The following is a 26,766-nucleotide window of genomic DNA, read 5'->3' as shown; positions in this document are numbered from 1 at the left end:
TTACTGCTTGTTCTGTCATCTGGTACCACTGAGAACAGTCTAGATCCTCTTTGGAACCCCCTTTCAGGTAGTTGAAAGCAGCTATCAAATTCCCCCTCATCCTTCTCTTCTGCAGACTAAACAATCCCAGTTCTCTCAGCCTTTCCTCATAAGTCATGTGCTCCAGCCCCCTAATCATTTTTGTTGCCCTTTGCTGGACTTTCCAATTTTTCCACATTCTTCTTGTAATGTGGGGCCCAAAACTGGACACACTACTCCAGATGAGGCCTCACCAATGTCGAATAGAGGGGAATGATCACATCCCTCGATCTGCTGGCAATGCCCCTACTTATACAGCCCAAAATGCCATTTAGCCTTCTTGGCAACAAGGGCACGCTGTCAACTCATATCCAGCTTCTTGTCGACTGTAACCCTTGGTCCTTTTCTGCAGAACTGCTGCCTAGCCATTCGGTCCCTAGTCTGTAGCAGTGCATGGGATTCTTCTGTCCTAAGTGCAGGCCTCTACACTTGTCCTTCTTGAACCTCATCAGATTTCTTTTGGCCCAGTCCTCTAATTTGTCTAGGTCCCTCTGTATCCTATCCCTACCCTCCAACGTATCTACCACTCCCAGTTTAGTGTCATCTGAAAACTTGCTGAGGGTGCAGTCCACGCCATCCCCCAGATCATTAATGAGGATATTGAACAAAACCAGCCCCAGGACTGATCCTTGGGGAACTCTGCGTGATACCAGCTGCCAACTAGACACGGAGCCATTGATTACTACCTGTTCAGCCTGACAATCTAGCCAGCTTTCTATTCACCTTATCCATTCATCCAACCCATACTTCTTTAACTTGCTGGCAAGAATACTGTGGGAGACTGTACCAAAAGCTTTGTTAAAGTCGAGGAATAACACATCCACTGCTTTCCCCTCATCCACAGAGCCAGTTATCTTGTCATAGAAGGCGATTACGTTAGTCAGGCATTACTTGCCCTTGGTGAATCCATGCTGACTGTTCCTGAGCACTTTCCTCTCCTCTAAGTGCTTCAGAATTGATTCCTTGAGGACCTGCTCCATGATTTTTTCAGGGACTGAGGTGAGGCTGACTGGCCTGTAGTTCCCCAGATCCTCCTCCTTCCCTTTTTTAAAGATGGACACTACGTTAGCCTTTTTCCATTCATCCGGGACCTCCCCCAATCGCCATGAGTTTTCAAAGATAATGGCCAATGGCTCTGCAATCACATCTGCCAACTCATTTAGCACCCTCGGATGCAGCGCATCCGGCCCCATGGATTTGTGCTTATCCAGCTTTTCTAAATAGTTCTGAACCACTTCTTTCTCCACAGAGGGCTGGTCACCTCCCCCCCCATGCTGTGCTGCCCAGTGCAGTAGTCTGGGAGCTGACCTTGTTTGTGAAGACAGAGGCAAAAAAACCCATTGAGTACATTAGCTTTTTCCATGTCCTCTGTCACTAGGTTGCCTCCCTCGTTCAGTAAGGGGGCCACACTTCCCTTGACTTTCTTCTTGTTGCTAACATACCTGAAGAAACTCTTCTTGTTGTTGTTAACATCTCTTGCTAGCTGCAACTCCAAGTGTGATTTGGCCTTCCTGATTTCACTCCTGCATGCCTGAGCAATATTTTTATACTCCTCTCTGGTCATTTGTCCAATTTTCCAGTTCTTGTAAGCTTCTTTTTTGTGTTTAAGATCATCAAGGATTTCACTCTTAAGACACCGTTAATATGGTTGCCTGCCATATTTGGATTTCACTGTTAATATGGTCACTTGCCATATTTACTATTCTTTCTAAACATCGGGATGGTTTGTTCCTGCAACCTCAATAAGGATTCTTTAAAATACAGCCAGCTCTCCTGGACTCCTTTCCCCCTCATGTTGTTCTCCCAGGGGATCCTGCCCCTCAGTTCCCTGAGGGATTCAGTCTGCTTTTGTGAAGTCCCAGGGTCCATATTCTGCTGCTCTCCTTTCTTCCTTGTGTCAGGATCCTGAACTTGACCATCTCATGGTCACTGCCTCCCAGGTTCCCATCCTCTTTTGCTTCCTCTACTAATTCTTCCCAGTTTGTGAGCAACAGGTCAAGAAGAGCTCTGCCCCTAGTTGGTTCCTCCAGTACTTGCACCAGGAAATTGTCCCCTACACTTTCCAAAAACTTCTTGGATTGTCTGTGCACTGCTGTATTGCTCTCCCAGCAGATATCAGGTTGATTAAAGTCTCCCATGAGAACCAGGGCCTGCGATCTAGTAACTTCTGTTAGTTGCTGGAAGAAAGCCTCATCCCCCCCTGGTCTGGTGGTCTATAGCAGACTCCCACCACGACATCAACCGTGTTCCTCACACTTCTAAACTTAATTCAGAGACTCTCAGATTTTTCTGCAGTTTCATACCGGAGCTCTGAGCAGTCATATCGCTCTCTTGCATACAATGCAATGCCCCCTCCTTTGTTGCCTAGCTTGTCCTTCCTGAACAGTTTATATCCATCCATGACAATACTCCAGTCATGTGAGTTATCCCACCAAGTCTGTTGTTCCAATCACATCATAGTTCCTTGACTGTGCCAGGACTTCCAGTTCTCCCTGCTTATTTCCCAGGCTTCTTGCATTTGTGTATAGGGACTTAGGATAACTCGCTGATTGTCCCGCTTTCTCTGTCTGAGACAGGAGTCCTCCCCTCTTGCACTCTCCTGCTCGTGCTTCCTCCCGGTATCCCCTTTCCCCACTTACCTCAGGGCTTTGGTCTCCTTCCCCCGGTGAACTATGCCCATGACTGATCTGCACACTGACTGTTTATGCTGTCTGGGGGAACCCACCTCAGCGACCGCTGCAAAACTTGTGGATCTTTTAAGTCTCGTACTTCCACATTCACATATTCAAGGGCCACAGGCATTTCCTCCGCTTCGCGGTAGGACAGGAACACTACCAGTTCACTGTCCTCTCATTTGGCCTCTTGATGGCACCCAAAGTCTTCACAAAGTGTCTGTGGTTGTGGCCTACCTCAGGCATCCAGGGGTCCAGATTTTTCCCTACCTCAATGACTGACTGGCTGGTCAAAGGCAGCTCCAGATCACAGGTACAGAACCATATAACACTCCTTCTGTCCTCGTGCACCACACTGGGGCTGCTGGTTAACAGCACCAAATCCACATTGGTACTGGTGCAATGCATAGAGTTCATTGGCATGATTCTGGATGTGGCATCGGCCAGAGCCAGCCTGCCTGCCTCCCTCCCCCCAGACAGATTCTAAACCTTGCTGGAGCTCATCGGGGTGGTTACGAGGTTTCCCGTGACTACTGCCAGAGTGTGCCTCCATCTCCTAGGTCATATGTTGGCATGCACATACGCCGTTCGTCACGCCAGAGTCAGGATGCAGCCCCTTCAGCTCTGATTGGCCTCGACATTCTCCCAGTCCAGAGACAGGATGGACAAAGTTCTCACTGTGCCTGAACCCGGGCCTGAAGACCGGGCTGCGCTTCGGAGGTAATTCGGCGGGGGGGGGCTCCCGCCGCGGGTCTTCGGGGCACTTTGGCGGCGGGTCCCGGAACGGAAGGGGCCCCCCGCCGCCGAAGACCCCGGGCCCCCGGAATCCTCTGGGCGGCCCTGCCTGGCAAAATGGTCTCTGTTTTCCCGGGGGGCCGCAGATCGGGGCGTGTTGCCAGTGGCTGCTCTGATCCAGTTTATACTGGATTACCTCCTTCATTTCAGAGCCCAGGGCCTAGTGCCCTTGTCTGTCAAGGTGCATCTGGCAGCCATATCGGCTTTCCACCTGCCAGTACAGGGCCACACTATATTCTCTCATGCCATGACCGGTCGATTCCTTAAGGGCTTGGATCGCCTCTTTCCTTACGTTAGACCCCTGATCCCTCAGTGGGACCTGAACTTCATGCTGGCCAGGCTAACAAGGCCTCCATTTGAGCCACTTGCTACATTCTCCTGGTCCCACCTCTCATGGACAGTAGCCTTGTGGTGATCACGTCTGCTAGAAGGGTCTCAGAGCTTCGGGCTCTGAACACAGTATTCCATAAGGATAAGTTCCAGCTCCACCCACACCCTTCTTTCCTCCCTAAGGTGGTCTCCGCCCATCATATGGGCCAGGACACTTTCCTGCTGGTGCTCTGTCCCAAGCACCAAGCGTCCACTGAGGAGCACCACCTTCACATGCTAGATGTGAGACGGGCTCTGGCCTTTTACCTGGAACGTACAAAACGATTCAGGAAGTCTTTGCAACTGTTCATCGCTACTGCCATGCGCATGAAAGGTCAGCCAATTTTCCAATCAGCAGCTCTCCAACTAGATCACTTCATGTATCTGTACTTGTTATGACCTGACGGGTTCCCCTGCCGCCGATTTGTGAGGGTGTACTCGACAAGGGCGCAAGCCTTGTCAGCTGCCTTTCTGGCTCATGTCCCTATTCAGGACATTTGTAGGACATGGTCATCGGTCCACATGTTCACCTCGTATTATGCGATAGTCTCCCAAACTAGGGAGGACGCTGGGTTTGGCAGGGCAGTGCTCCATCCTGAGTGTCTGAACTCCTGCCCACCTCAAACAGGATATAGTTTGGAATCACCTATTGTGGAATGCACATGAGCAATCACTTGAAGAAAAGACCGTTACCTTTTCCATAACTGGTGTTCTTCAAGATGTGTTGCTCATGTCTATTCCACATCTTGCCCTCCTTCCCCACTGTCGGAGTTGTCTGGCAAGAAGGAACTGAGGGTTGGGGGAGTGCGCAGCGCCCCTTATAACGTTCCATAGCAGCGCCACTCCAGTGGTTGCTAGGGGTGCTCCCCTATAGGTATTGCTAAGGGAAAAACTTCCGGCACCGGTGCATATGGTGAGCACACACACCTATTGTGGAATAGACATGAGCAACACATCTTGAAGAACACCAGTTACAGAAAAGGTAACGGTCTTTTGCAAGCCATCTATTATTCAGTCTGAGGCTGTGAAAACAAGATCACTAGACTTTGCTTCTTTTAAGTTCCTCCTCCACTTACCTTGCATCCTAGTTTGCGATTTTTTAATAGGGTATAGAAACTGCTGAGAGAGGTTTTTGTTCCTTCTACTATAACTCCAAAGAGCTCAAGATGATTTAAGCACATACTAGAATTCAGTTGACTAAATCTGTTCTTCTATTGCAAGCATTTGAAAATCACCTCTGTATGCTTAGTCAACAAAGAGTTAAGGTAAATCTGTAATATTAAAAAAAAAAAAAAAAAAAAAAAAAGAGGGGGGGGGGGAAAGGGAAAAAAGTGTGTTCTGAAACCTGGCAATGGTGGGAGGGTTTCAGAACTCAAGCTTCAGCCCAAGCAGGAATGTCTACACTGCTATTTTTAGCCCTGTAGCACAATCCTGAGTGAACTGACCCAGGCTCTGTCACCCACTGCTGTGGGGGAAGTGTTGTTTTTTGTTTTACAGTGTAAATGTACCTGTTTTCTTAGGATCTGTTGACCTCTTGGGTGCTTATATGTTGGGCATGATTAGATGGTGGAAAATTGCTTTTGAATACAAAACTGATTTTATGATTCATCTGGATGCTTGTTTCCACTTTACTAAACACCGCGTATGCAGCACAATACTGGTTTTGATTGGGGCAGATGACTGTTTCTGGAGACTGATCCAAGCAAGTACTGACAGACAAGACTCTTCTTGCTCTTTTTCACTCTCTTGCTCTCCTGGGTTCTGATTGTTGCTCTATATCCTTGGCCTTTTAATTTGGTTCCCTCAGCTAGGAGTTAAATAATGCCCAGCTTATGTGAAGAGAGGCTTGTTTTATGCCATCAAAATTAGTTTGCTCCTTCAAATTGCAGGGTCAGGGTCCTATAGTCTGTATTGCCTCTACTTATTTGGTCCTTGCCCTCTAAATTGGTGGAGCACAGTACAGGCGTAACCCTTCACCCACCACCTCCACCCCACCCCTTGGAATTTAATTCCAGGGGTTGGATCCACCAAACCAAATCTCCATTCTGAGTAGAGATTGATGCCCTATTTAAGGCATACAATAGACAGTGTTCAGCTTTGGATCCATTTTCTTTGGTAAAGACAAAATTTGGAGCAGGCACAGAAGGTAGCTAAAACGTTAGTGGCAAGGAAACTGTCTTTTTGTTGTAGTAAGTTGGTGGCTTGAGAGAGTATTGGTGGCTTGGGGCAAGTCACTTAATTTTTGTCTTCATTTCTCATCTGTAAAAATGAAATTAGTGATCACTAATGTCAATTATAAGGGTAATGAGCGTGGTTAATCCAGTAATATCTATAAGGTGTGTTTTGAAAATCAAAAATTTTATAATAGATCACTTCGTTACTACTATTCTTACTTGGAACTGCATTGTTATTCCGCAGAGTGTAATTATTTTATTTTTAAAACAAGGATCTTGTTTATTACTCTAAATTTTTTTTGCAAAGTTTTCCTTATTTTAGTGAGTTCCTTAATAAAGTAGTTTGTTTCAAGTGCTATTAATTTAATAATTCAGATTGTTTAATTGATTTTGACTTGAATGTTTAGGCACATCTTTAAATAAAACATCCTTTTCTGTTTTAAATTTAGACTGTGGACATCCATAAAGAGAAAGTGGCTCGCAGAGAGATAGGTATTTTGACAACCAATAAGAACACATCAAGAACTCATAAAATTATAGCGCCGGCAAACATGGAGCGTCCTGTAAGGTACATTCGAAAACCTATCGACTATACCGTGCTGGATGATGTCGGCCATGGAGTAAAGGTGAGAATTCATGTAAATTTTGAAGACTTATTTGAACTGAATGCAGTAGAAATTTTAATTGAGATTAAAATACTTAGTTCTTGGTGCTGCTGTGAGGAGTTGATACAAATGTACCCAGGAGCAGCGCAGGCACAAAGTGAGATATTTATGTTGAGGTCTTGAGCAATTTCTGCTTATAAACTTGTGACTGCCTGAAGTAACCACAAACCAGGAAATAATGGCTCATGATTCTGATAATGGATATTTCATAACAATGCAATTGCACTGACTGGTCAGAAAAAGGGACATGACTGACTTGTTATGAAAAACATTCCTTAGTTTAAAAAAAGTGCTGCAAAAGTCCTTTTTATCCCTTTCTTCTCCTACACTCCCACTTTTGTTTAAATTAAGAATTAAAAAAAAAAACTAGGTCATGGGCAAACTTGATGGCTGGAGACTTCATTAGGGGGAGGTTTTTTTTGAAGGCACAACAGGCACCCCCCCCATTGAAAAATCAGTGGGAGTTGATGCTTCACTTTTCATTTGTTCATTTGGAAATCTTCCTCCATGTATATAAGTGTCTTGACCAAACTCAGCTTTTTGGGTACAACAGGTGGCCGCAGGAGAGTTAGGTAAGACTAATCAACATGGTACCTTTTACCATCTGGGAATCTTTCCTTGTCTGGTTTTATTTTTCCTTAGCTGACATGATAGTACATTCAGTTAATTGCAGTATTCCCCTGACTTACCTTTAAAAGCTTTTATTCAGGGCCTTGTATCCAAATAAGGATTTGTGTATGCTAGTCAGTCAGGAAAGCAGCTGCATCAATCTTGAAGTGGCTTTCTGTAGTGCTCAGCTCTAAGGACTAGATCCTTGTCTGTGGCAGAGAAGTAATCACCACAGATGGAGGGAAATGAGGAGGTGCCAAGGTGTCCTTGGCATTTCAGTGATCTTGGGGTTGCTTAGCAACAGCTAAGCACAGTGAAGACGACTGCTTTAACCTGTGACAGCTGTCAACAGCCTCGGGGCGTAGGAGCTGTTAGGGGGCCCTGTAGTGCCTGAGGATCTCACTACACAGCAGAGAACCTCTGAGGGGATGTCTACACTGCAATTAAAAACCTGCAAGCTGGCCCATGCCAGCTGACTTAGATTCGCAGGGCTCGGGCTAAGGGACTGTTGAATTGCCGTGTAGATGTTCACACCCGGGCTGGAACCCGGGTTGTAGGACCCTGTGAGGTGGGAGGGTCCCAGAGCTTGGGCTGCAACCTGAGTCTGAACATCTACACCACAATTAAACAGTCCCTGAATCCGAGCCCTGAGAGTTGGCATGGTCCAGCTGTGGGTGTCTAATTGCAGTGTAGACGTACCCTGCGAGCCAGATTCAGTGGGCTTAGGGCTGCTTTATATTGGTACAGTGATGCAGAGCAGATGAAACATACAGTGTTGGAACATAAAAGAGCAACCATACAAAGGAATCCATTTGACCTCATAGAAGTTAGTCACCTTTCATTTAGGGCCCCTTGCATGTGAGAGAAGGTAGCTTGAGGCACTGGAGAAGTATCAGAATCCATGTTTCCAATGCCACTCTCAGTTCACCGTTTAGATACCAGAGTGATAGACTATCTAAAAGACCATAAAATAGACTAATCAATTAGCTGCTGCTGCTGCATTATTGAGGGGTGTGTGTCCTTGAGCCTCATAAGCTAGATGTTTGGTTTAGATTCCAATGCTGTTACATAGTAATAGCAGCTTTCTCCCATTTGTACACTTTTATTTTGGCATGTCTATTTTAGTAACATGTTCAGCTTCAGCTAGGAAAAAAAATAGCCTGCCCTTTGGAACTGATAGTCTTCTGTTCACTGGGCAAATGGCTTTTTTTTTTAAAAGGCTCTTCGCAATTTTATACAAGTTTCAATGGTAGTTTTTGCCATCTAACTAATTAACCTCATTATGGAAAATTGACTTTACTAGAAACCTGAAGTTTAGTGGCCTTGATTTGTAGTGTACTATGTTGACTATATCTTACTTTTGTTTCTTCACTGTGTGATTGGCCTACTGCCATGCTATCAATTCTGCTATAGGCGATGGGACAATGGCTGTGTGTGTGAAAAGATGATGCCCATGTCTCTACCACATGGATTCATTATGCAAATACCATAATTGCCAGGTAAACCTTACGCATCTGCTATTGGAAACGACATCCATAGCCTTCCACTCCATAAACATAGACCTCAACCCAACCACTTCAGTAGCTGTATGTATCTCACCCAGAGAGACTGCTATTATAGACACCTAACTGGTATGTCTCACTGTCTCCTAGGATGTGGTACTCATTGTAGCTGCAAAGGAGGTTGAATGTTCTGCCTTCAGTCTTGGATATAAAGAGGATAGATGGCTTAGTGCAAAAAGCTTTCCACTTCTGGGTCCCACTTCAGATTTCTACTTGAAATTGAATTGACAGCCTCAGATCAGTTCCCAGTCAGCAGGAGTTCGCATAGTAAAATGGCCATTGATATTTGACATTGTTGTTAAAAGCTAGAAAAGCTTGAGCTCCCAACACAGAGCCATCTCTCAAACCTAACCAGAGTGGTTCTGTCAAATTGGGGCTGACATGGTTAGTGGCAGGAATGGAGAAAGCTGCATTGCAAATTCTTCAGCATACCTGTGACAGGACCTGACTCACCGCTGCGGTGCTTCCTGCTGGTCTTTCAGAGAATTAGCTTTTCCACCCTCCGGAGCGCCCACTGCAGGCCGATGCTCTGCTTGCCGCTGGCCCCCATGTCCTGGACCCTGGTGCCCCTTTGCCTAGGGGTTCTGCCCCCTGGCAGTACCCCTACAACTTGGGGGTCTCCTCTCCCTGGGGAACCCCCAACTCTCTATCCCCCACCTCGCCTCAGTCTGTGGCTACTGCCAGTCACTATCTAGCCCCCCTGTTCACTGGGGCCGACTGCAGCATACAAGCCATTCATCATCAGCATGGAGAGTTTGGACCTGTTGCCTTTGCCTCCCGTGGGCTGCCGCTCTGCAACCCCAGTACCTTTGCGGCCTTTATCAAGGCCTGCAGCCTGGGGGGTTTCCAGGCTGGAGCTCCCCAGCTCCTCTGGCCTTCCCCCAGCCCTGCTACACTGCAGGTACCTTGCTCAGCTCGCAGCAGCCAGGCCCATCTCCCTCAACAGCTAGAGAGAGACTCTTGAGCTCTGGCTAGCAGCCCCTTTTATAGGGCCAACTGTGGCCTGATTGGGGCGTGGCCCCAGCTGAAGCTGCTTCCCCAATCATCCTTTCCCCAGCCACAGCCCTCTCCAGGGCTGTTTTTAACCCCTTCGGGCAGGGGCGGGGTGACTACCCTGCTACAATACCCAATATATGGATAAAGAGGATATCAGACTTTACTGCTGTCAATCCTATACTCTTGACCACAAATTCATCCATAAAGTATTGATGGATACTAGGGCCTTGGAAGTGGCATGATTTCCTGACAAAACCAGAAATTGTAGTTCTAATCCCAGTTTACCCACAGATTGACCAACTGTATATTTTGCCCTGTTCATACATTCTTTTTCCTCAATAAAATTGGGCATGATATTTACAAATGAGGTAACTATTGGGTAAGTGTTAACTAATGTTCAAACAGCGCAACAACATCCTTTATAAGGGCTAAGTTATCACTGTTTGTGTGACTTCATTTTGTCTTGGTGGAGGTAGGAACAAAATGGGGGAGATGGTAAGGAAACAGGAAGGAAAACATGAGGCCACCAGAATAAATATGGAACCATAGCCTGTACAGTTCTGATTTCTAATGTCTGTGTGAGAATTTTTAAGGCATTTAAAAATAATTTCAAAAGTATATTGCAATGAGCAATACCAGAACTGTTTTGTTTGATTCTCATTTATTGAATTAAAAAAAAAAAGAAACGAAGCTGGTACTGGAACTACTCAAATACTTCTCTCTCCCAAAGCATTTGTTTCTGTATGCCCTTCCCTAATGGGACAAAAGTTTCTCACACTTTATTTTGAGTCTCACCCTGGGAATAGGGAGTGGATCATCATGCAGAAGGAGAGAAGCAAAAGCAGGAACATGTATGGAGGGGCATGAGGAAGGGCTCTGCTCTGTGTATTTCTCCCTCCCTCTGAGCTCATGAGATCAGCAGCTGTTGTGTGGTTGATGCTCTGCTGATGGGGGAGGGAGAAGATAGGCAGCAGCTGTTCTCCATAGTATATTTCCCTCCTGCTGGGGAAATCACTGAGGGAGTTGATGCTTCTAGTAGTACAAACTGCCTGCCACAGTTTATGTACCAAGAGGCTACACTACCATTGGGGGGAGTTAGTCAGCGGCAGCCCAGATCCTTAAGGAACCTGGGTGCTGTGTGGGATCCAGAGTCCACAGTTAACACACAGGGACAGGTCACCCCTAAAATGGCCCAGGATCTACCTAATTATACTCTTATTGGCTTGTGGGTCTGAGAGTTTTTCAGGCTGTCTCCATATCTCTACTCCACAATGCTCAAACCTCTCCCTTTGGAGGGGGCAGTGCTAAGTATTCTGTTCCAGTTGCAATGCATCCATTTTTCCTGGGATGGGAACAGTGAGCCCAGGGATACCATAAGTTTGATTTTGATGCCTCATACGTGGGCAGTGGGTTTTTTTTTTAAACTGTTGCACTTGTGATTAGACGTAACATGGCTCACTTCTCTTTTCATTGAACAAACATTGTGTGTAAATGGCTGCAAGAAATGTACACACAAGCGGATTTTGCCAATCTGTTAGATACTAAATAGTCACTTAGTGACCATCCTCTGGGGATGAAGGCAGGGGGACACAACTGAAGTCATTCCCTCCTCAACCCCATGTAAATCAGAACCTATCATGACATGTATGAAGACTTAGTAACTTAAAAAAATTAGACACAAGCTAATTTAACCATTCTTCCATTCTCTTCCTTTTGTTTTGTGAAGGAAAAAATAGGTCAAATGCTGCTATCCATACAGAAAATCCCAGGGCTTAAAAAAAGAATGTTGCTGAAAAGAATTATGCCTGTCTAGCAGCCCTGCTAGAATTTTAAAATATTCTGTGTGAAGAATGAAAGGCAGGTAGAATTGGCGCTATCAGAGTGTCTCAGTCCATTTGATTGTAAAATGAAGGTTAAAGCAGAAATGGAAACGATTTCTTATGCTAAATGTAGATAATGTGTTTAACACTCACTAAATGAATTGTCCAGTAGTTAAAATTGATTGAGTTTATTGTATAAAACTAGTAATTATTTTTTAAAAATTACAGGAAGACTGAGCACCTTAAGTGGAGACTTTGGAAGAATTTTAAAATCTCCTAGATATGAGGCACTTGTGACAAGGTGAAGATTGATTAATCAGTCATGGACCCAAGAAAGATGCAGGGGATAGGGAAAGGAGAACATTTAAACTGGAGATGGAGGCTCCAAATCCCGTAGTACTGAAATATGAGAAGTGGGTTTGATTTTTCAACATCTGTGAATGCTTGCCATGTACCAGCTTAGTCACTTATGTTCTTCATGATTATACCTACCGCATAAAACAGAGAACAAAAGACAAGACTATGAGGAAAAGATTTCTGTGCACCTGCTGTTTTTTCTCCCCTGTAGGGAAAGGCCTTTTATGTTGGATCCAGCTGGGCATTAACTATTTTTGTAGAGATTTATTAAAAAGATTTAAATAGGCACTTCTAGAAGCAGCCAATGATTCTGATCCTGAGACTCTGAATTCTCCTTGTTCCTGGTATTGGTTAGTGTCAGACACTAGCACTTCGTGTCATTTTGCCAATTGCATTGCTGCCATGTTAACATTCAGAGGGTCACTATCAAACAATACATATTGCTGTAGGGTAAAGGACACTGAGGTTAAAAATAAACATGAGTGTTGCCAATGCTGATATCTTTATCATAAGGCTCATGATAGCTGGTGCTTAAAGTTAATTTGGTGTTTTTCTTAAAGTGAGAATCTCAGCTTTAGATTTATTTTTTGTTAAGTAAGTTTCTAAAAAAAAGTTCATGGTTGCAGAGAAAATCTTGGAAGCATGAATCCTGAAAGACAAAACTAGAAGCTAACTAATCTCCCCCCCCCCAAACAATAACAAAAAACAAAGCACCACGCTATTAAAAAAACAAAAAAAAAACCCTATTGTTTTGTAAGCCAAGCTCTTGAGTTTTGGAGCCTGACTCATGATTTTGAATGCTTGGAGTCAGTGATACTGAAATGTTTTTAAAAAATATAAACATAATATAATGTTCCCCTAATAGAGAACCATTCATCTGAGGATCTCAAGCCAAACATTTATTTTACATGTTTTACAAACATTTCAGAGACATAAAAGTTGAACATAATTCAAAAACAAATTTTCTTTCTTGTACTGCTAATAATAGCTTAGAGTAATAAAGGAAAATCTAAAAAAGCCAACTGGATTTTTGTTTACTTGGACAACAAAAGTACTATCCCTTTTGTTCATCGTCTGCATCTGCTTAGATTTCACTTTCTGGTTACACGGCATTAACAGGAATCTGTAACTACTGGATTGCAAACAATATATGGCATATTGCTAATCTAAAAATAAAGTTCCACTAAAATAATAAAATATTATGGAATCTTTCTACTGATGTTTACTTTTGTAGATGATTTGTTTTAGAGCCTATATTGACCTGACATTGTCTTTTTGGGTCTCAGAACAGCCTGTGAGGCAAGAGCTAAGTATTATCCTCCATTTTACTCATAAGGAAACTTAGAGACAGTGTGATTTGCTTAAAGCCCCAAAAATTAATGGCAGAACTAGGACTAAAAATCCCCAATTCCAGAATGCAGATCACATGTAGGAGTCAGGAAGAGAACCCTCTGGGTTGTTAGCCATATCTTTTTCTAGGTTCATCCCTGAGTTTTCAGGAGCCCAGTGAGAAGCAATGTGTGAGCACCTGTTCATGATGCGTCAGTTCCCACCTACCAAGATAGCCCCTGGCTGCTTGTGACTCTTCATTAATACCAATACTATATTATGTGATGCTCCAAAATTGATCCGGGTACTCCACCAGAAAAGTAGGGAGGGGATCCATGTGTACAACATGCTACTTAGGGAGGATTCATAGGTCTGCAGAAGAAATGGGTTCTTTGGCCACAGATATAATAGCAGCAGGGGTTCCCCAAAATGTGTCTCAGGCCATACTTTTGCTGTTTTGGTGTAGGGCTGCCCCTGATATTCTCATTTGAGTAATAAGGAAAATGGCTAAAAATGGTTAGTTGAGTAGTCAAGAACAATCTTGGATTTTCTAGTGCAATTGGCTGATTATTGGTGAAAGGAACATCTAAGGTTAGCTAATCTGTAAGCTTTTTTTAAAGTAGGCAATAAAATACTATCGGATTGGACTGACTGCAGTTTCCTTTAAAGGGTTTAAATCCATCAGTTTTACTACTTTCTGTAACCCTGTAGGTATGGTAGGGTACATTTTAAATTCAGTTGTTGGAGTAATGGCAAGTACAGTGAACAGTGTACATAGAGGAAATTGCAATCTTCTTGTACAGACAAATACACTATATTAAGAGACTTCCTTAACATGGAATTGTAGAATTCAAGGGTGAAATCATACCCCTATTGAAGTATTTGGTAAAACTCCCATTGATTTCAGTGGGACCAGGATTCCTTCTCAAGTCTCTTGTACTCAAGGTGGTGGGTTTTTTTTTTGTTTTGTTTGGCCATTGTCCACTTCACTAAATGTATTTATCTGCATGTTAGGGGCTTTATACTCTGTTCACTAATCTCCATTTTTCAAGTACAGTTTATAATTTGAAAAGTGGCATCCTGATTCTCTTCATCATGACTAATGTTCCCCTATTACCATTTCTTAGGTTGGAATTAAAGGTACATTTGTACCTTTGTGCCACTACCTCTGAGATGCTGGTGCTGTCAAGTGACTTGGCTTACTGTAATGGGACAGCCAGCTCCTGAGCACCCTTTGTAGCCTGGAGTGGCTCTGTGGCACCCTGTCTTAGTTTCTCTCTTGGCAGGGCTCCTGAAACACCTCCCCCCCACAGCCTGGTTTGGCTGCTCCAGTGACTTGGCCCTCTGGCTAAGCCATTTAACGAAAGTCCACTGTTTCTGGGGTATACCAGTCCAAAAACCCCAAAGATTGCAATCTCAGAGTCTATAGCCCAGCCTCAATCTGGGCCTAGCTCCTCCATCTTGAGGGTCTTGTCTCTCTCTTAGTCAGACACTCTTCATAAAGCCCTCTGGCTGAGTGTCTCTCCTGGGTTCCTTTTGGCTTACTCTCTGCTCTTTTGGTCAGCAGTAACTACCCTAGGCATCCTTCCTGGAGTCTTCCTCCTTTTCCCTGATGAGAGAAAAAAGCTCTGTTCCACCCTAGGCCTCCTTATTTTTCCCTAACAAGCCTAATTAAGCCACATGATCCACAAGTCACATGACCTGACTGCTTCTCACTCCCTAGGGAGGTGAGCTAGTTGTTTCATGGGTAGGCTGGGTCCATCATCCCTTTAAAGAGGCCAGCCACCCTATAACAATGTCAGCACACCCTCTTGGTTACTGACACATCAAAGGGTGGGGTTTGTTAAGGCATAGTGCCAATGAAAGGCCCAACTCATTTCCTCGATCATTAGACCACAACAGTAAAACCCATATTGCAGCCTCCAGTGGGCTGAGTTCCTTAGCAGTGGCCTTGTTCTGTGATCATTCTTATATCCCATGTTTAAACTAGAATCTGGGGACTGGCTGACAGACATGCAAAAAAAAAAAAACCTCAACGAAATTTCTTCTAAAGCTGCTTGTGGCGAGTTGAGGTAATAGTCCTAACCTGGAAACACCCACCCCATGGCACAGAACACACACTAAATGCCTAATTACTTAGCTTCCAGGACTCTGGCCTCTCTTGGTTCTCTTACCTCTCTAATTTGTCCTTCAGCACAATCTTCAGAGGATTCCCCTTCGACTTTCTGTGGGGGTTCTACATGGCTCTCCCCTTCTCTTATCCCTTTATACTTCATCTATGGGTAATATTATCCCCATACACAAATTCAACTACTATCTCTGTCCTGACTCATAGAGCTACCTGTCTCCTTCCGTCCAAACTAATTTTGGCCTGTCTCTGAGATCTTGTGAAAGTCCATCTGTCAGCTCAAGTTCAACATAGGCAAGACAGAGCTCTTAATTTCCCCCCACTTCCTTACTTTATTGCTGTTGCCAACTCCACCATCCTACCTAACATTCGAGCCTGTAACCTGGGCATCATTTTTGACTCAGACCTCTTTCAATGTCCTCATGTCCAGGCTATGCCAATTCTTTCTGCATCATATCTTTTAAGATGTGGCCTTTCCTATTCATCTTTACTGCTAAGTCATGCCCAGGTTCTCCTCATCTCACATGTCGATTACTGCAACATCCTTTTCTCTGGCCTTGACAAATGTAACTTTGTCATGCTCGTATCTATTCAGAGTGCTGCTGGAAAGATTGTTCTCTTTGCCCGTCACTTTGACCATTGTTTTCTATTTAAACCCTCCATTGGCTTCCCCTTCTGTATCAAACATAATACACTTGTCTTCATTTTCAAGGCCCTTCGTGGCTTATCCCCACTCGACATTTCGATATTGAATGAGAGATGTGTAAACTGCTGCCCCCAATTGGCCAAGGATGGCCCCCCCAAATCATTAATTTAATTTAAAAAAATATATTTTGTGCTTTTTTATTTATTTATTTATTTTTAAGCCTTTAGGATAACCTGAAGTCACATTTTTATGCTTTCCTTTGCAACCATGAGGGCTAGAAACATACTACTTTTTTAAACGAAAGCGGAGATCTGACTCCAAAAGTCAGAACTTCAAGATAAATACTAATTATTTTGATGCTGGCAATAAAATCATAAGAGCTGGCACTGCTGCATTACTGCCCTGGGTTAGATTTCAAGCAGCAACCTAGAGGGGTGAAAGGCTCTGCTGCATATCCAGTCTGAGAATTCCTTTCATTCTTTGCCGTTCAGTGCAGCAGGTAGGACTTCTCCATTCTGGGTTCTATTCCCAAAGTACTTACTGATGGTTTAATACATTCTGTAATGTGTGATAGAGATTGTATAGGGAATGTATAAAATATCAAAACCATAACTATACAATGTTCTTGGTCTTGGATTAGTGTCAACCAAACATTTTAAACTGGTGTTAGAAACTTAAGGCTGGCAAGAGGCATGTGTCCCTTTTTTGCTGGCCACGAGGATAATAATTGTAAGTTTCTTAAGTGTTTCGTTTGGAGATGCCTATTAATTGTGATGTTTGTCCTGTGACTGCTTATGAGATCTTTAACAGCATACCTGGGTTGCAATGTAAGTTGTTGTTAGGGAAATGAATCACTATTGTTTAAAAAAAAAAAAAAAAAAGTTGTCCTGTCAGTTGTGATAGATCTGCTATTAATTTCTGCTTTCCCCCCCTTTTTTTTGCCAACGTTAAGTGGCTAAAAGCCAAGGTAAGAAGAATCATTTCTCATTTGACCCACAGTGCCTCATTGTATTGATAGTTGAGGCTGCAGAGCCATTAAAACTGAAAGCTAGTACTCTCCTATACTTCTCTCTGCTTTTCATAGGTTTAGGTTAAATAAGCTCTACTTCAGTGCAGATTTGCAACATTTAGCCTGGATGTGTTAATATATCAATGATATATTGACATTTGCATTTATACATAGATACATTAATTTCTCTAACACATGTAGCGCTTTGCTCTGATTTGGTAGATGCCTTGATCCTATTGACTTACATTTTTTTATAGGAGGTTTCCCAGACAATATGCTTGACTGCGCTAGTCAAATAGCTGAGCTAAATTGAGTGAGAACTTTCGAACGAAGACTGACAGTTTTGTAGAGTCAGCTTTAATTTTTTATTTAAAATATTCAGTGGAACTGAGACACAAATTGAATGTAATAGTAATTTAAAGAGGGGAAAAGGGGAAGACTTTTGCATGAACTGGTCATCTGCTTAATTTTCAGATGTACTTCAGCTGTAAAATGACAGTTAAAAACAATATGAAACTTACGTTTAGGGTTTGTTTCCTTTTCCTGTTTTCTCTAGTGTGTAGATAAAACCAGCTGTTCAATAGCTGTCTGGGAATCCTCACTTCCTATTCTTACATTAAAAAATAACTCTCAATAGTAGAGGCATTTGAGTACAAAAATAAAATCATGTTTCCCCTCATTTCAGCATGGAAATAACCAGCCTGCAAGAACTGGCACCTTGTCAAGGACAAATCCACCTACACAAAAACCACCAAGTCCTCCTATGTCAGGCCGGGGAACTCTGGGGTAAGAATGAGACTTTCATCCAGCCTCGATAAGAGAGAATTCTAATTGTGCAGATATCAATATTGCCTGGATAAGTGAGTATGTGAGAGCTCTGAGTACCCTTTAGGCTCTAGTGAGTTAGACATATCACCTTTCCATACAAAACATTTGAAATGTTCTCTTTTTTTTTTAAATGAAGCCCCTTTGAGAGAATATCTTTTCATGGCGGTATTTTTATATTACAGATTGAAGTGGCTGAGGTTTGTTTTCATTTCTGATAGTAATCAGGCAGAAATATTATTGCATATTTAATACAAATGAATTTTGATTAAGGTTCTCATTTAAACTAACAAAGCAAAAGGATTTCAGTGTTAATCTTATTTTGTTGCTAACTCACTCCTGATTCCTTGTCAGAGGAGAGTTGTGAAAATGCATTCCATGCTTTGTGCAATATTTAAGGAAAGTGTGTGTGGAGAGAAGTTAAGGATGTACTGGCAACACTAACTCTCATTTGTTTGCTCATTTGAGTGAAAATTTTAATGCTTAATTGAGGGAACTGCACCCCTCAACACAACCACTTTCTACTTCAGCTTCTGTTTCACTGCTGTTCGACCCCCGTACATCAACAGATTTATTTTGAAATGGTGGTACTTGAAAACACTGAACATATAGAGTGCGATTCTGTTTGGACTATTGTGTGAGGCCTTTTGGTTGAGATCTTAAACAGGAAACTTCTATGGATGTTGCTGTTCACTGTCACCTGAATCTTTGCCTTTAACATGTAAGGTATGGTAGATGGAATGTGAGCACTGGTGGGCTGGCACAGATTTAGCAGCTACAGATGAGTTAGTTTTCCAAGTTGGGGAGCTGAGTAATGGTGGGATTGGTTACAAGGCAGCTCATAGTGGGGATCAAGAGAGCCAAGGAAGAAAAGTGGGGGGAACTACAGCCCTCTTTAAAAGAGTGTTGCAGGGCTCTGGAAGCGCTGAAGACTTTAATCCTGATGCAACACTTCAATGCTGCACTGTCACTGTTTATATATCAAAATGTAATAATGTACTGTGATTAGTTTAAAAAAAAAAGCAAACTCTAGGGTTGGTTTGTTTGCTTGGAGTGGGTTATGGGAATGAGAATCTTGACCCACTGTTGATTAATATTGCATAGGCTCCAATTACCTGATTGATTGATACCATCCCACCAGAGAGTGTGCTGTATTTCAGCTGTGGGTGAAGTGAAGTGTGCTGGGATCCTTCAGGAAACAGTGGATAGAGATCATGGGTGAAATCCTGGATACTGAGGGGAAGAGATGATTGGCTGGGGGAACAACCAAAATACATAGCAAGGATTGCATCTTTTACATCTACCTCTCTTTTTGAGTGTTGTGTGCTGTCTTTTATCTTTTGGCATCAAAGTGCATGCATCTAGAATATTTTCTGCTACTTTACCTCACGCATGCAAAAATATTGCCAGAATCACAAAGATTTCTTCTTTTTCTTTCCATTTGAAAACTGTTGCTAGAAATTTAAAACCAACACAAAATATGCAGTTTTAGGAGTGTAACAGAGCATGTTAGCAGCACACTTAAGAGTAGGCACTGCCACCTGGCCAGTTGCTGGGGCTTGTCTGTTTTTAAGGCAAAGGAATTCTGGGAAATGTAGTTTGGACGGGGGAAGAGGAGAGTCCAAAGATCAGGTAACAAAGAAGGAACCAGGTGATTGTGGGAGGGATCTATAAGAAGGAGCTTGAGCTCAGTATAACAGAGACCTGGAGGGAGCAGGAGGTCTAGGAGAACTAGGAAACAGCTTTTCCCAGGCAGAGTAGGAAAAGCCTAGAAGAAGTTGGACCAAGTAGAAAAGGCCTCACAGGAAAAAGTGAAGCAAGGGTGTGATGGGAAATGGACAGCCACTGCCTGCTTAGGAGCCCTAAATTAGAATGTAGAAGAGCAGGAGAGCTTGAGATCCTTTGCAGTTCCACCTGAAGGTGGTGGGTATTAACACCACATTGAGAGAAAAAGGAATGACTGAGCTCTGTGAAAGGAACTACTGAGAGAAAATGTTCAGAGCCTTGAGAGCAGTGGAAAGACTACTTGCTTAATTGGATTCTGTCCATTAGCCAAGTCAACTCCCAGGAACTGGAGTAGGGGGAATTATATATGCAGATTATATAAGAGAGTCCTAATAAACAAAGCTATAGAAACATGGGCTACTCCATTTCCTCCCCACATTTTGTCCAGAAGTGCAATACCCATTGTAAACATACTATTTTCTTTAAATTGTGAGGTTATTCCTATTGGAAGCCTGTGTAAAACTTCAGTGAAGTCCTTTTTACTTTGCAGTTTCAATCATATTTGTGTTTTCTAGTTATAAGAGATTAAGATGCACACACTTCTTTCATTTTCTGATGATTGATCTTTCTGGCACAACAAAAGCCCAAAGGCAGCTCATATTTTAAAACTTTCTCTAGTTCTGTGTATGATAGAAACTCACTGATTCACAAATCCCAAAATCCATACAAACAACTGGGCTATTGTTTATCAGGAATGGTTTTAGTAATAGTGAGGTTTAGTGCTCCTGAGACATTTTGTAAGAATTCTAAGTGTAATACAATATGTTCACTAGGATAATATAAAGTAACTTAATTAAAACTAACTACAGCAGATTACTGAATATCATTTTTTGTGATGCATTTGCCTTGCTTTTTTGTGTTTTGCTTACCTACTACCTCACCAAATTCAGAACCTTGCAATGGGCCCCCTAATAATTAGTAAGGTTCTACTATATTGCCGAGCCATTGAATTAATATAATGTATGTTTAAGTGGTAATCTAACAAGAAGCAGCACAAATGATTTAAAGATGTTTATAGTCTCCCATTTCCTCCCCATCTGTGAGCTCCCTCAGAAAAGGGAACAGGGACTCCAAACATGCTCCTGGCGTGAGAATGTGAATACCTTTAGCAAAAAGTAATTTTTAGGACATTTGTACCTCCCTCAATGTTCTATGTAAACATTATCTTAACTACTGTTGAAGAGCAGTACTGGAATAGATAAGTGAGCATTGCATAGCATGTGCATACAATTGTTTGTAATCTGAACAGAGTTTTGTGGCCATGTGTTTAATGTTTTTGTTTTTAAATTAGCTTTTAGCTTGAAGAAACGTACAGCTTGCCTTAACTGTATGAAAGCATTTTCAAAATATTTTTTTTAGTGGGTTTTATTTCATATATTACCTAGACACTGAAATTTCCCTTTAACCTTTTAAAATATAATTTGTCCTGGAAGGTGACTAAAATTAGTACTTTTTAACATGTTGAGAATGAAACACCTATTTAATTTGCCACTTTCAGAGATAGTTTCTATATGGTAATGTTGAATCACTGTGCAGTGATCTTAAGTGAAGATTTAGGAAAACAAATTGTTTCATTACTTTAATTAAAGCTTTTTCTCTCCTCCAACCACTTTCATTTGACTAGACGAAATACTCCTTACAAAACCTTGGAACCAGTTAAACCTCCAACTGTTCCTAATGATTACATGACCAGTCCTGCCAGACTTGGAAGCCAACACAGTCCAGGAAGAACGGCTTCCTTAAACCAGAGACCAAGAACACACAGGTAGAGTACATTGCTTCTAATTCTATAGTTGTGTCTTGACCAGCATGCTGACAGTCACCAGCATTTCAGCAAAGCTTTGTCTGGCTTCTTCTAAGGTGGATGGAGAAGACGGGTGTAGTTTAAATACCTTAGATTCTTCTTTATACATGGTGCTGTCTGGCTTTGGTACTTCTAGATCTGTTAACTTTAGTACCATTTGTATCATTTTTTAAAATTTAATTCCACAGAAGCTTTGTTTATAAATACATACACACACACACACACACACACACACACACACACACACACACACACACACACAGCTTTGAATGCACAACTTATTCTCTTCTATTGTTTTTTGCCTCATCAGAGTAGGCAAAATTTCAGAAATTATAGGAGTGAATAGGGAGATGGAATATCTGTCAAGACTATATAACTTATTTCAGACTTTAGGCCGGGATCGATGTACAGGTAAGTGCTTTCACTGCTGCTAATTGTATAGGGAAGCCGTTCCTGATTAGAAAATACTTTAGTGAAGTTTGCCTGTCAGCAGTGTGGTTTGCTTTTATTGTTCAGAGAAAAATTCTGCTTGTGACATGGTAGATTGACAGTATTGGAAGCTAAAATTTATCCACAGAACCAGTTCAGCAGCGCCAGTCAGCTTCCACATACTGAGGCACATTGGCAGAACAGTACTTTCTCTGGGGAGATCATCTCTTGGGATGAGAGAGTAGTGCTGTCTCTATACCTATTGACTACTTGTCCTTTAAATCTTTTTGTTGAGGCTTCAATACAATCTCTGGTCAAATTGCAAGAAATAAATTGACAGTGGCTACCTGAATAGACAAGATTTAGACAGTGGTTTATTTTCCCAAAGATAGATATGATGTGATTGGTGCGAGTCATTGAAACAATCTGATGTTTAAATGTTTAATGGCATAATGGCAGTTCTGGGGTTCAAGGAGTCCTTATGGATTTTGGGAAAACATGTTAACTTCATCTTTGAGCAGCTTGCTGTCAATTGAACAATATTGTCAGATTAAGGTGTTTTATAAACCAGGATGCAATCTGTTTAATTGGTAGCCATAAAATCTTTTTTTTTTTTTCTGACAAGATCTTCTTTGTAGATTGCAGTTAGTCTTCAGCATACAGAACACTAATATTGAAGGAATTATCTTGGCTCCCAGTTCAGATCACTGATTTTTCTCTTTACTATAAAAAGTTATTGTCTTAAGAGATTTTTTGAATGATCTGTGCCCAACTCCTTGCTAGCAATTTATACATGGTTGCACAGAAATGGTAAAGTGCATTGAGTGCTACTATATTTTTATTAGGATGGATATGTAGAAATGGCTTTTTAGTTACACCACAGCTGTTTAATTCTCTGTTGAAACTTTGTAAATACAAGTCTTGGCTAAAGGCATGTTTATTTAATTTGTCCTTGGATTCTTACTCTGTCCCCTAGTTTCCATTGGGTTGAAAAATATGTAATAACTTTTTCATGCAGACATCTTGGAGGTCATCAAAATTATTCTATGGCTTCTTCATAAAGTGCGTTCTCTCACTGGCTAGTGGCTGGGCTAGTTGCAGTAGAATTGTTAATGACTCAAAATAACCTTGAACACAAGTATTCATTTAGCAAAAGGAGACTTCTTGAGCATATAGCACATATCACTGGAATTACAAATAGTTTATGCTTGAACCCTTTTCACACCCAATTTATCGTTACAGTAATTCCTCACTTGAAGTCGTCCCGGTTACGTTGTTAAGTTGCTGATCAATTAGGGAATATGCTAGTTTAAAGTTGCGCAATGTTCCCTTATGTTGTTTGGCAGCCACCTGCTTTGTTCACTGCGGGTCGTTGCAGCTAGCCAGTGGGGGCTTGGAACCAGGGTGGAGCGGCAGCCCCCCTAACAGCTCCCTGCTCCCCTAAGTTCCCTGTGCAGCAGCAGCCGCCCAGCAGGCTAACAATTGCCAGCAGTTCAGCTGTCCCTCCCCCACACTGCCATGTGCTGCTCCTGCCCTCTGCCTTGGAGCTGCTCCCCGGAGCCTCCTGCTTGCTGTGGAGGGGAGAGGGGAAGAAGGGGGCTAATGTCAGGGTGTCCTCCTGCCCCCTGCGTATTCCTTCTCTATATAGAGCATGGGGGAGACATAACAGGGCTCAGGACCGAGAAAGCTGGCCGCAGCTGCTGTCTCAACTTCCTGATCTCTTTAAAGGAAAGGTACTTAGAGTGTGGTGTCAGCCTACTTAAAGGGGCAATGCACATCTCTCTCCCCTACACATGGGATGTGTGTTTCTGTCTGTCTGCCATGCTGTCTCCCCTCCCTCCATTCGTGCTGCCTTGTAAAGTGTGAGGCAACATTAACAATGTGTTAACCCTTGAGGGCTTAGCCGAGTGCTAGTTCATCATTTAGCAGTAAGGCATTCCCTGGGAAATATCCCTCCCTAACTTCACAATCATCATTGCTGTGTACAGTATTAAATGTTTGTTTAAAACTTATAGTATATGTCTATAAAATATAGATAGGAAAAAAAAATTCCCTGGAACCTAACCCCACCATTTACGTTAGTTCTTATGGGGAAATTGGATTTGCTTAACATTGTTTCTCTTCGCGTTTTTTCAGGAACATAACTACACCATAAAGTGAGGAGTTACTGTACTTAATTTAAGGTGCCTGGAACCATTACAGTATTCACATTGGATTGACAGCTGTTAGATCTCATATAGTTGCTTACATTTGTAGTTATAAGTAATTAAAAGCCATGGATGTATAAAAAGTGGCTAACCGCTTAGCTAATGATACCTGTATCTACTAGAGTTATAATACATTTTGATTTAATGATCTGAGGGTGGTAAGTAATAGGGGTTTCAGGAACAGTCAGTGAACGGGGTTTTTTCCTCACATTTATGTAATTGAGCTAATTTATTTGGTCACTGTTCAGATAAGTGATATGAATGTTGGTAAGGCTGTATGGAAAGCAGTGCTGACATGTCTTCTCCTCTTCCTCCCCTTTAGTGGTAGTAGTGGAGGAAGTGGCAGTCGAGAGAACAGTGGAAGCAGCAGTATTGGCATTCCCATTGCCGTGCCTACACCTTCACCACCAACTGTTGGGCCAGGTATTTGAGATTCTTTTTATACCTAATACTGCAATGTGGCTCATTCAGACGTTTTCTCATAAATCTCAAGGGAGCCTTGAAGTTCTCATCCCTTCCCTTTTGAAGAGGTTGGAAGAGAATTGCTCCCAAAACAAACAACAAAATGCCAAAAAAAGGAGTCAGCTGCAATTTTTTCCATTACATTGTAACATGATTTAAAAAAAAATCAGGAGTGTCTTTTCTTTTTAAGATGTAAGGAGCAGGTGGAAGCCATGCTTTCAAACTCATGTTGACAAGTAGACATTTCTAGATGTCCTGAGAAGAAGAAACAACCATTCTGTATGCATATGATCGGAATTGTTTTTTGAAATATTCTATTGATTTTTATCACTTACTATTTAGAACATTTTTATTTACAATTTTAAACAAACTTCTTCCTTCAATTAAACCACTAAAGGAGATTGAAAGAGAGCCTAGGAATAAACAAACACCATCAATAGTGAAATTCAACAACATCCACCAGTGTGATTAAAACCAAAGTGAATCGTAGTGTGAAAATCATTTAAAGCTTATCGCACAGCTTCAAAAGCACACGCCTCTACCATTTGAGTTGGAGAACTCTTTTAGCAATGTGAAGGTGCTGTAGTTGGCTGTAACAGCCAAGAGGTAAATAGTAAAGGAAGACATGATCACTGGCCTAGTGAATGTGTGTCACATAGGCATGGTAAGCTATTTTGGACAAAACATTGACCATTCAAGTTAAAGTCTCATAAACTAGAGTGGTGGTATTCACAAGTCAGATTTTTACTCTGAGGTGGAACTTTGCTGTTGTATCTTGTTCCTTTGTTTACAAATGTTCACTTCTTACTAAGTCTTGAGGCCCACTCGCTGTTCTTGGCCTGCATAGGGATCTGCATACATGGATCTTACAGAGCAACCCAGTAAAATTGATAGGTACACCCTGCAGGAGAAGGTGTGCAATTGTAGAACCCTTTGCAGGATTGGGGCTTGTGTGTATAATGTTGAACATTTTCTTGTACTGTAAAGTCTCTACGTTCCTGTTGTCTTTTAAAATGTAGCTCTTTTGCCATTAGCCTAACTGGCAATATGAACTATTTTATTAGCACAAATTTCTGTTCCTCCTCCTCCTCCTGGAGTCCCGCCAGCACCACCACTGCCACCACCTCTCCCGATGGGCAGTACGATAGGTGAGACTTGTGTCAGCACTGGCGTGATTGCAGTTATTTGACATAATCAGTAATAAACGCCTCCTCCTAATGGATTTATAGAAGCAGTTTGCTTTTTGTAGTGGGGTGTTATGTGAGCTGGTATACTCATCAATGTTAGTTTGCGTGTTTGTTTTTTTTAACAAATCTAATCCCAACTAATTTCCTGTGGTGAGAGCCTCTGAAGGTAAATAAATAAAATATGGAAAAACTATATTAGTTGCTTTGAATCCTAATATTCCCACTAAAGCTAAAATCCAATTAACAACGTGAGTTCAGATTGAGTGTAGTCCTTGTTCATGCGTTCTTGTGGTTGGGGGTGGGGGGGGGGAACAAGAAGTTCACCAATAAAGTACACTGTGGTTTTAAAACAGTAGTGGGTAGAGTGGAGATGGTGCATACAGGGATTTCTCTTCTGAACTGATTATGAAGGAAAATGTAAAAGGAAAAGCAGAAATGTCTGGCTCAGTGGCTTGGGTACAATTCTGTGATCCTTCATGGAGATACAAAACTGGGAGACTTCAGGAGTTCTCCTGCGTGTGGCAATGAGAAGATACAAGTGACTTGCTTCCTGGTAGATTTGGGTGGGATGGTGAAGGAAATCAGTTGTCCTTGTTCTTTGGCACTTTGAAGCACCTTGGATTCACAAGCATTAAAGTCATTATTAAGGGCCCTGTCAGTTTGTCTCCTCAAGCTGCGCAGCGAATGCCATGCATAGCTGTTAGTGAGGGGTTTTGAGAGCATTACCTTAGAGAACTTTTAGTTCACCATCCCAGCCAAGGACAATTGTCAAATTCATCGTCTTACCACAAAACTAACTTTAGAGGCTTTGACCCATATAATCCTTATACACTTTCTCTTATCTGAAATAAGTGAAAG

At 42.2% G+C, this 26,766-nt stretch overlaps 1 protein-coding gene across 8 annotated transcripts in view; it reads left to right on the top strand.

Annotated features, from left to right (window-relative positions):
* ABI1 (abl interactor 1) overlaps positions 1–26,766 on the top strand; it is a 125,948-nt gene that overhangs the window by 83,852 nt on the left and 15,330 nt on the right. For 3 of the 8 annotated variants that reach the window (XM_045007219.1, XM_045007215.1, XM_045007217.1), the window contains exons 3-7: positions 6,538–6,714; positions 17,153–17,167; positions 17,895–17,995; positions 21,444–21,584; positions 24,582–24,682. In XM_045007219.1, the coding sequence (XP_044863154.1) occupies positions 6,538–6,714; positions 17,153–17,167; positions 17,895–17,995; positions 21,444–21,584; positions 24,582–24,682 (535 nt within the window). Of the gene's footprint in view, positions 1–6,537; positions 6,715–17,152; positions 17,168–17,894; positions 17,996–21,443; positions 21,585–24,581; positions 24,683–25,785; positions 25,870–26,766 lie in introns of all 8 variants that reach the window. The other 5 variants (XM_045007220.1, XM_045007216.1, XM_045007218.1 and 2 more) reach the window with 2 other exon arrangements.

Source organism: Mauremys mutica, chromosome 2 (assembly GCF_020497125.1).
Source record: "Mauremys mutica isolate MM-2020 ecotype Southern chromosome 2, ASM2049712v1, whole genome shotgun sequence".
Lineage (NCBI taxonomy): Eukaryota > Metazoa > Chordata > Testudines > Geoemydidae > Mauremys > Mauremys mutica.
The sequence above is the reverse complement of the archived record's forward strand: the minus strand, read 5'-3'. Positions and strand labels throughout refer to the sequence as shown.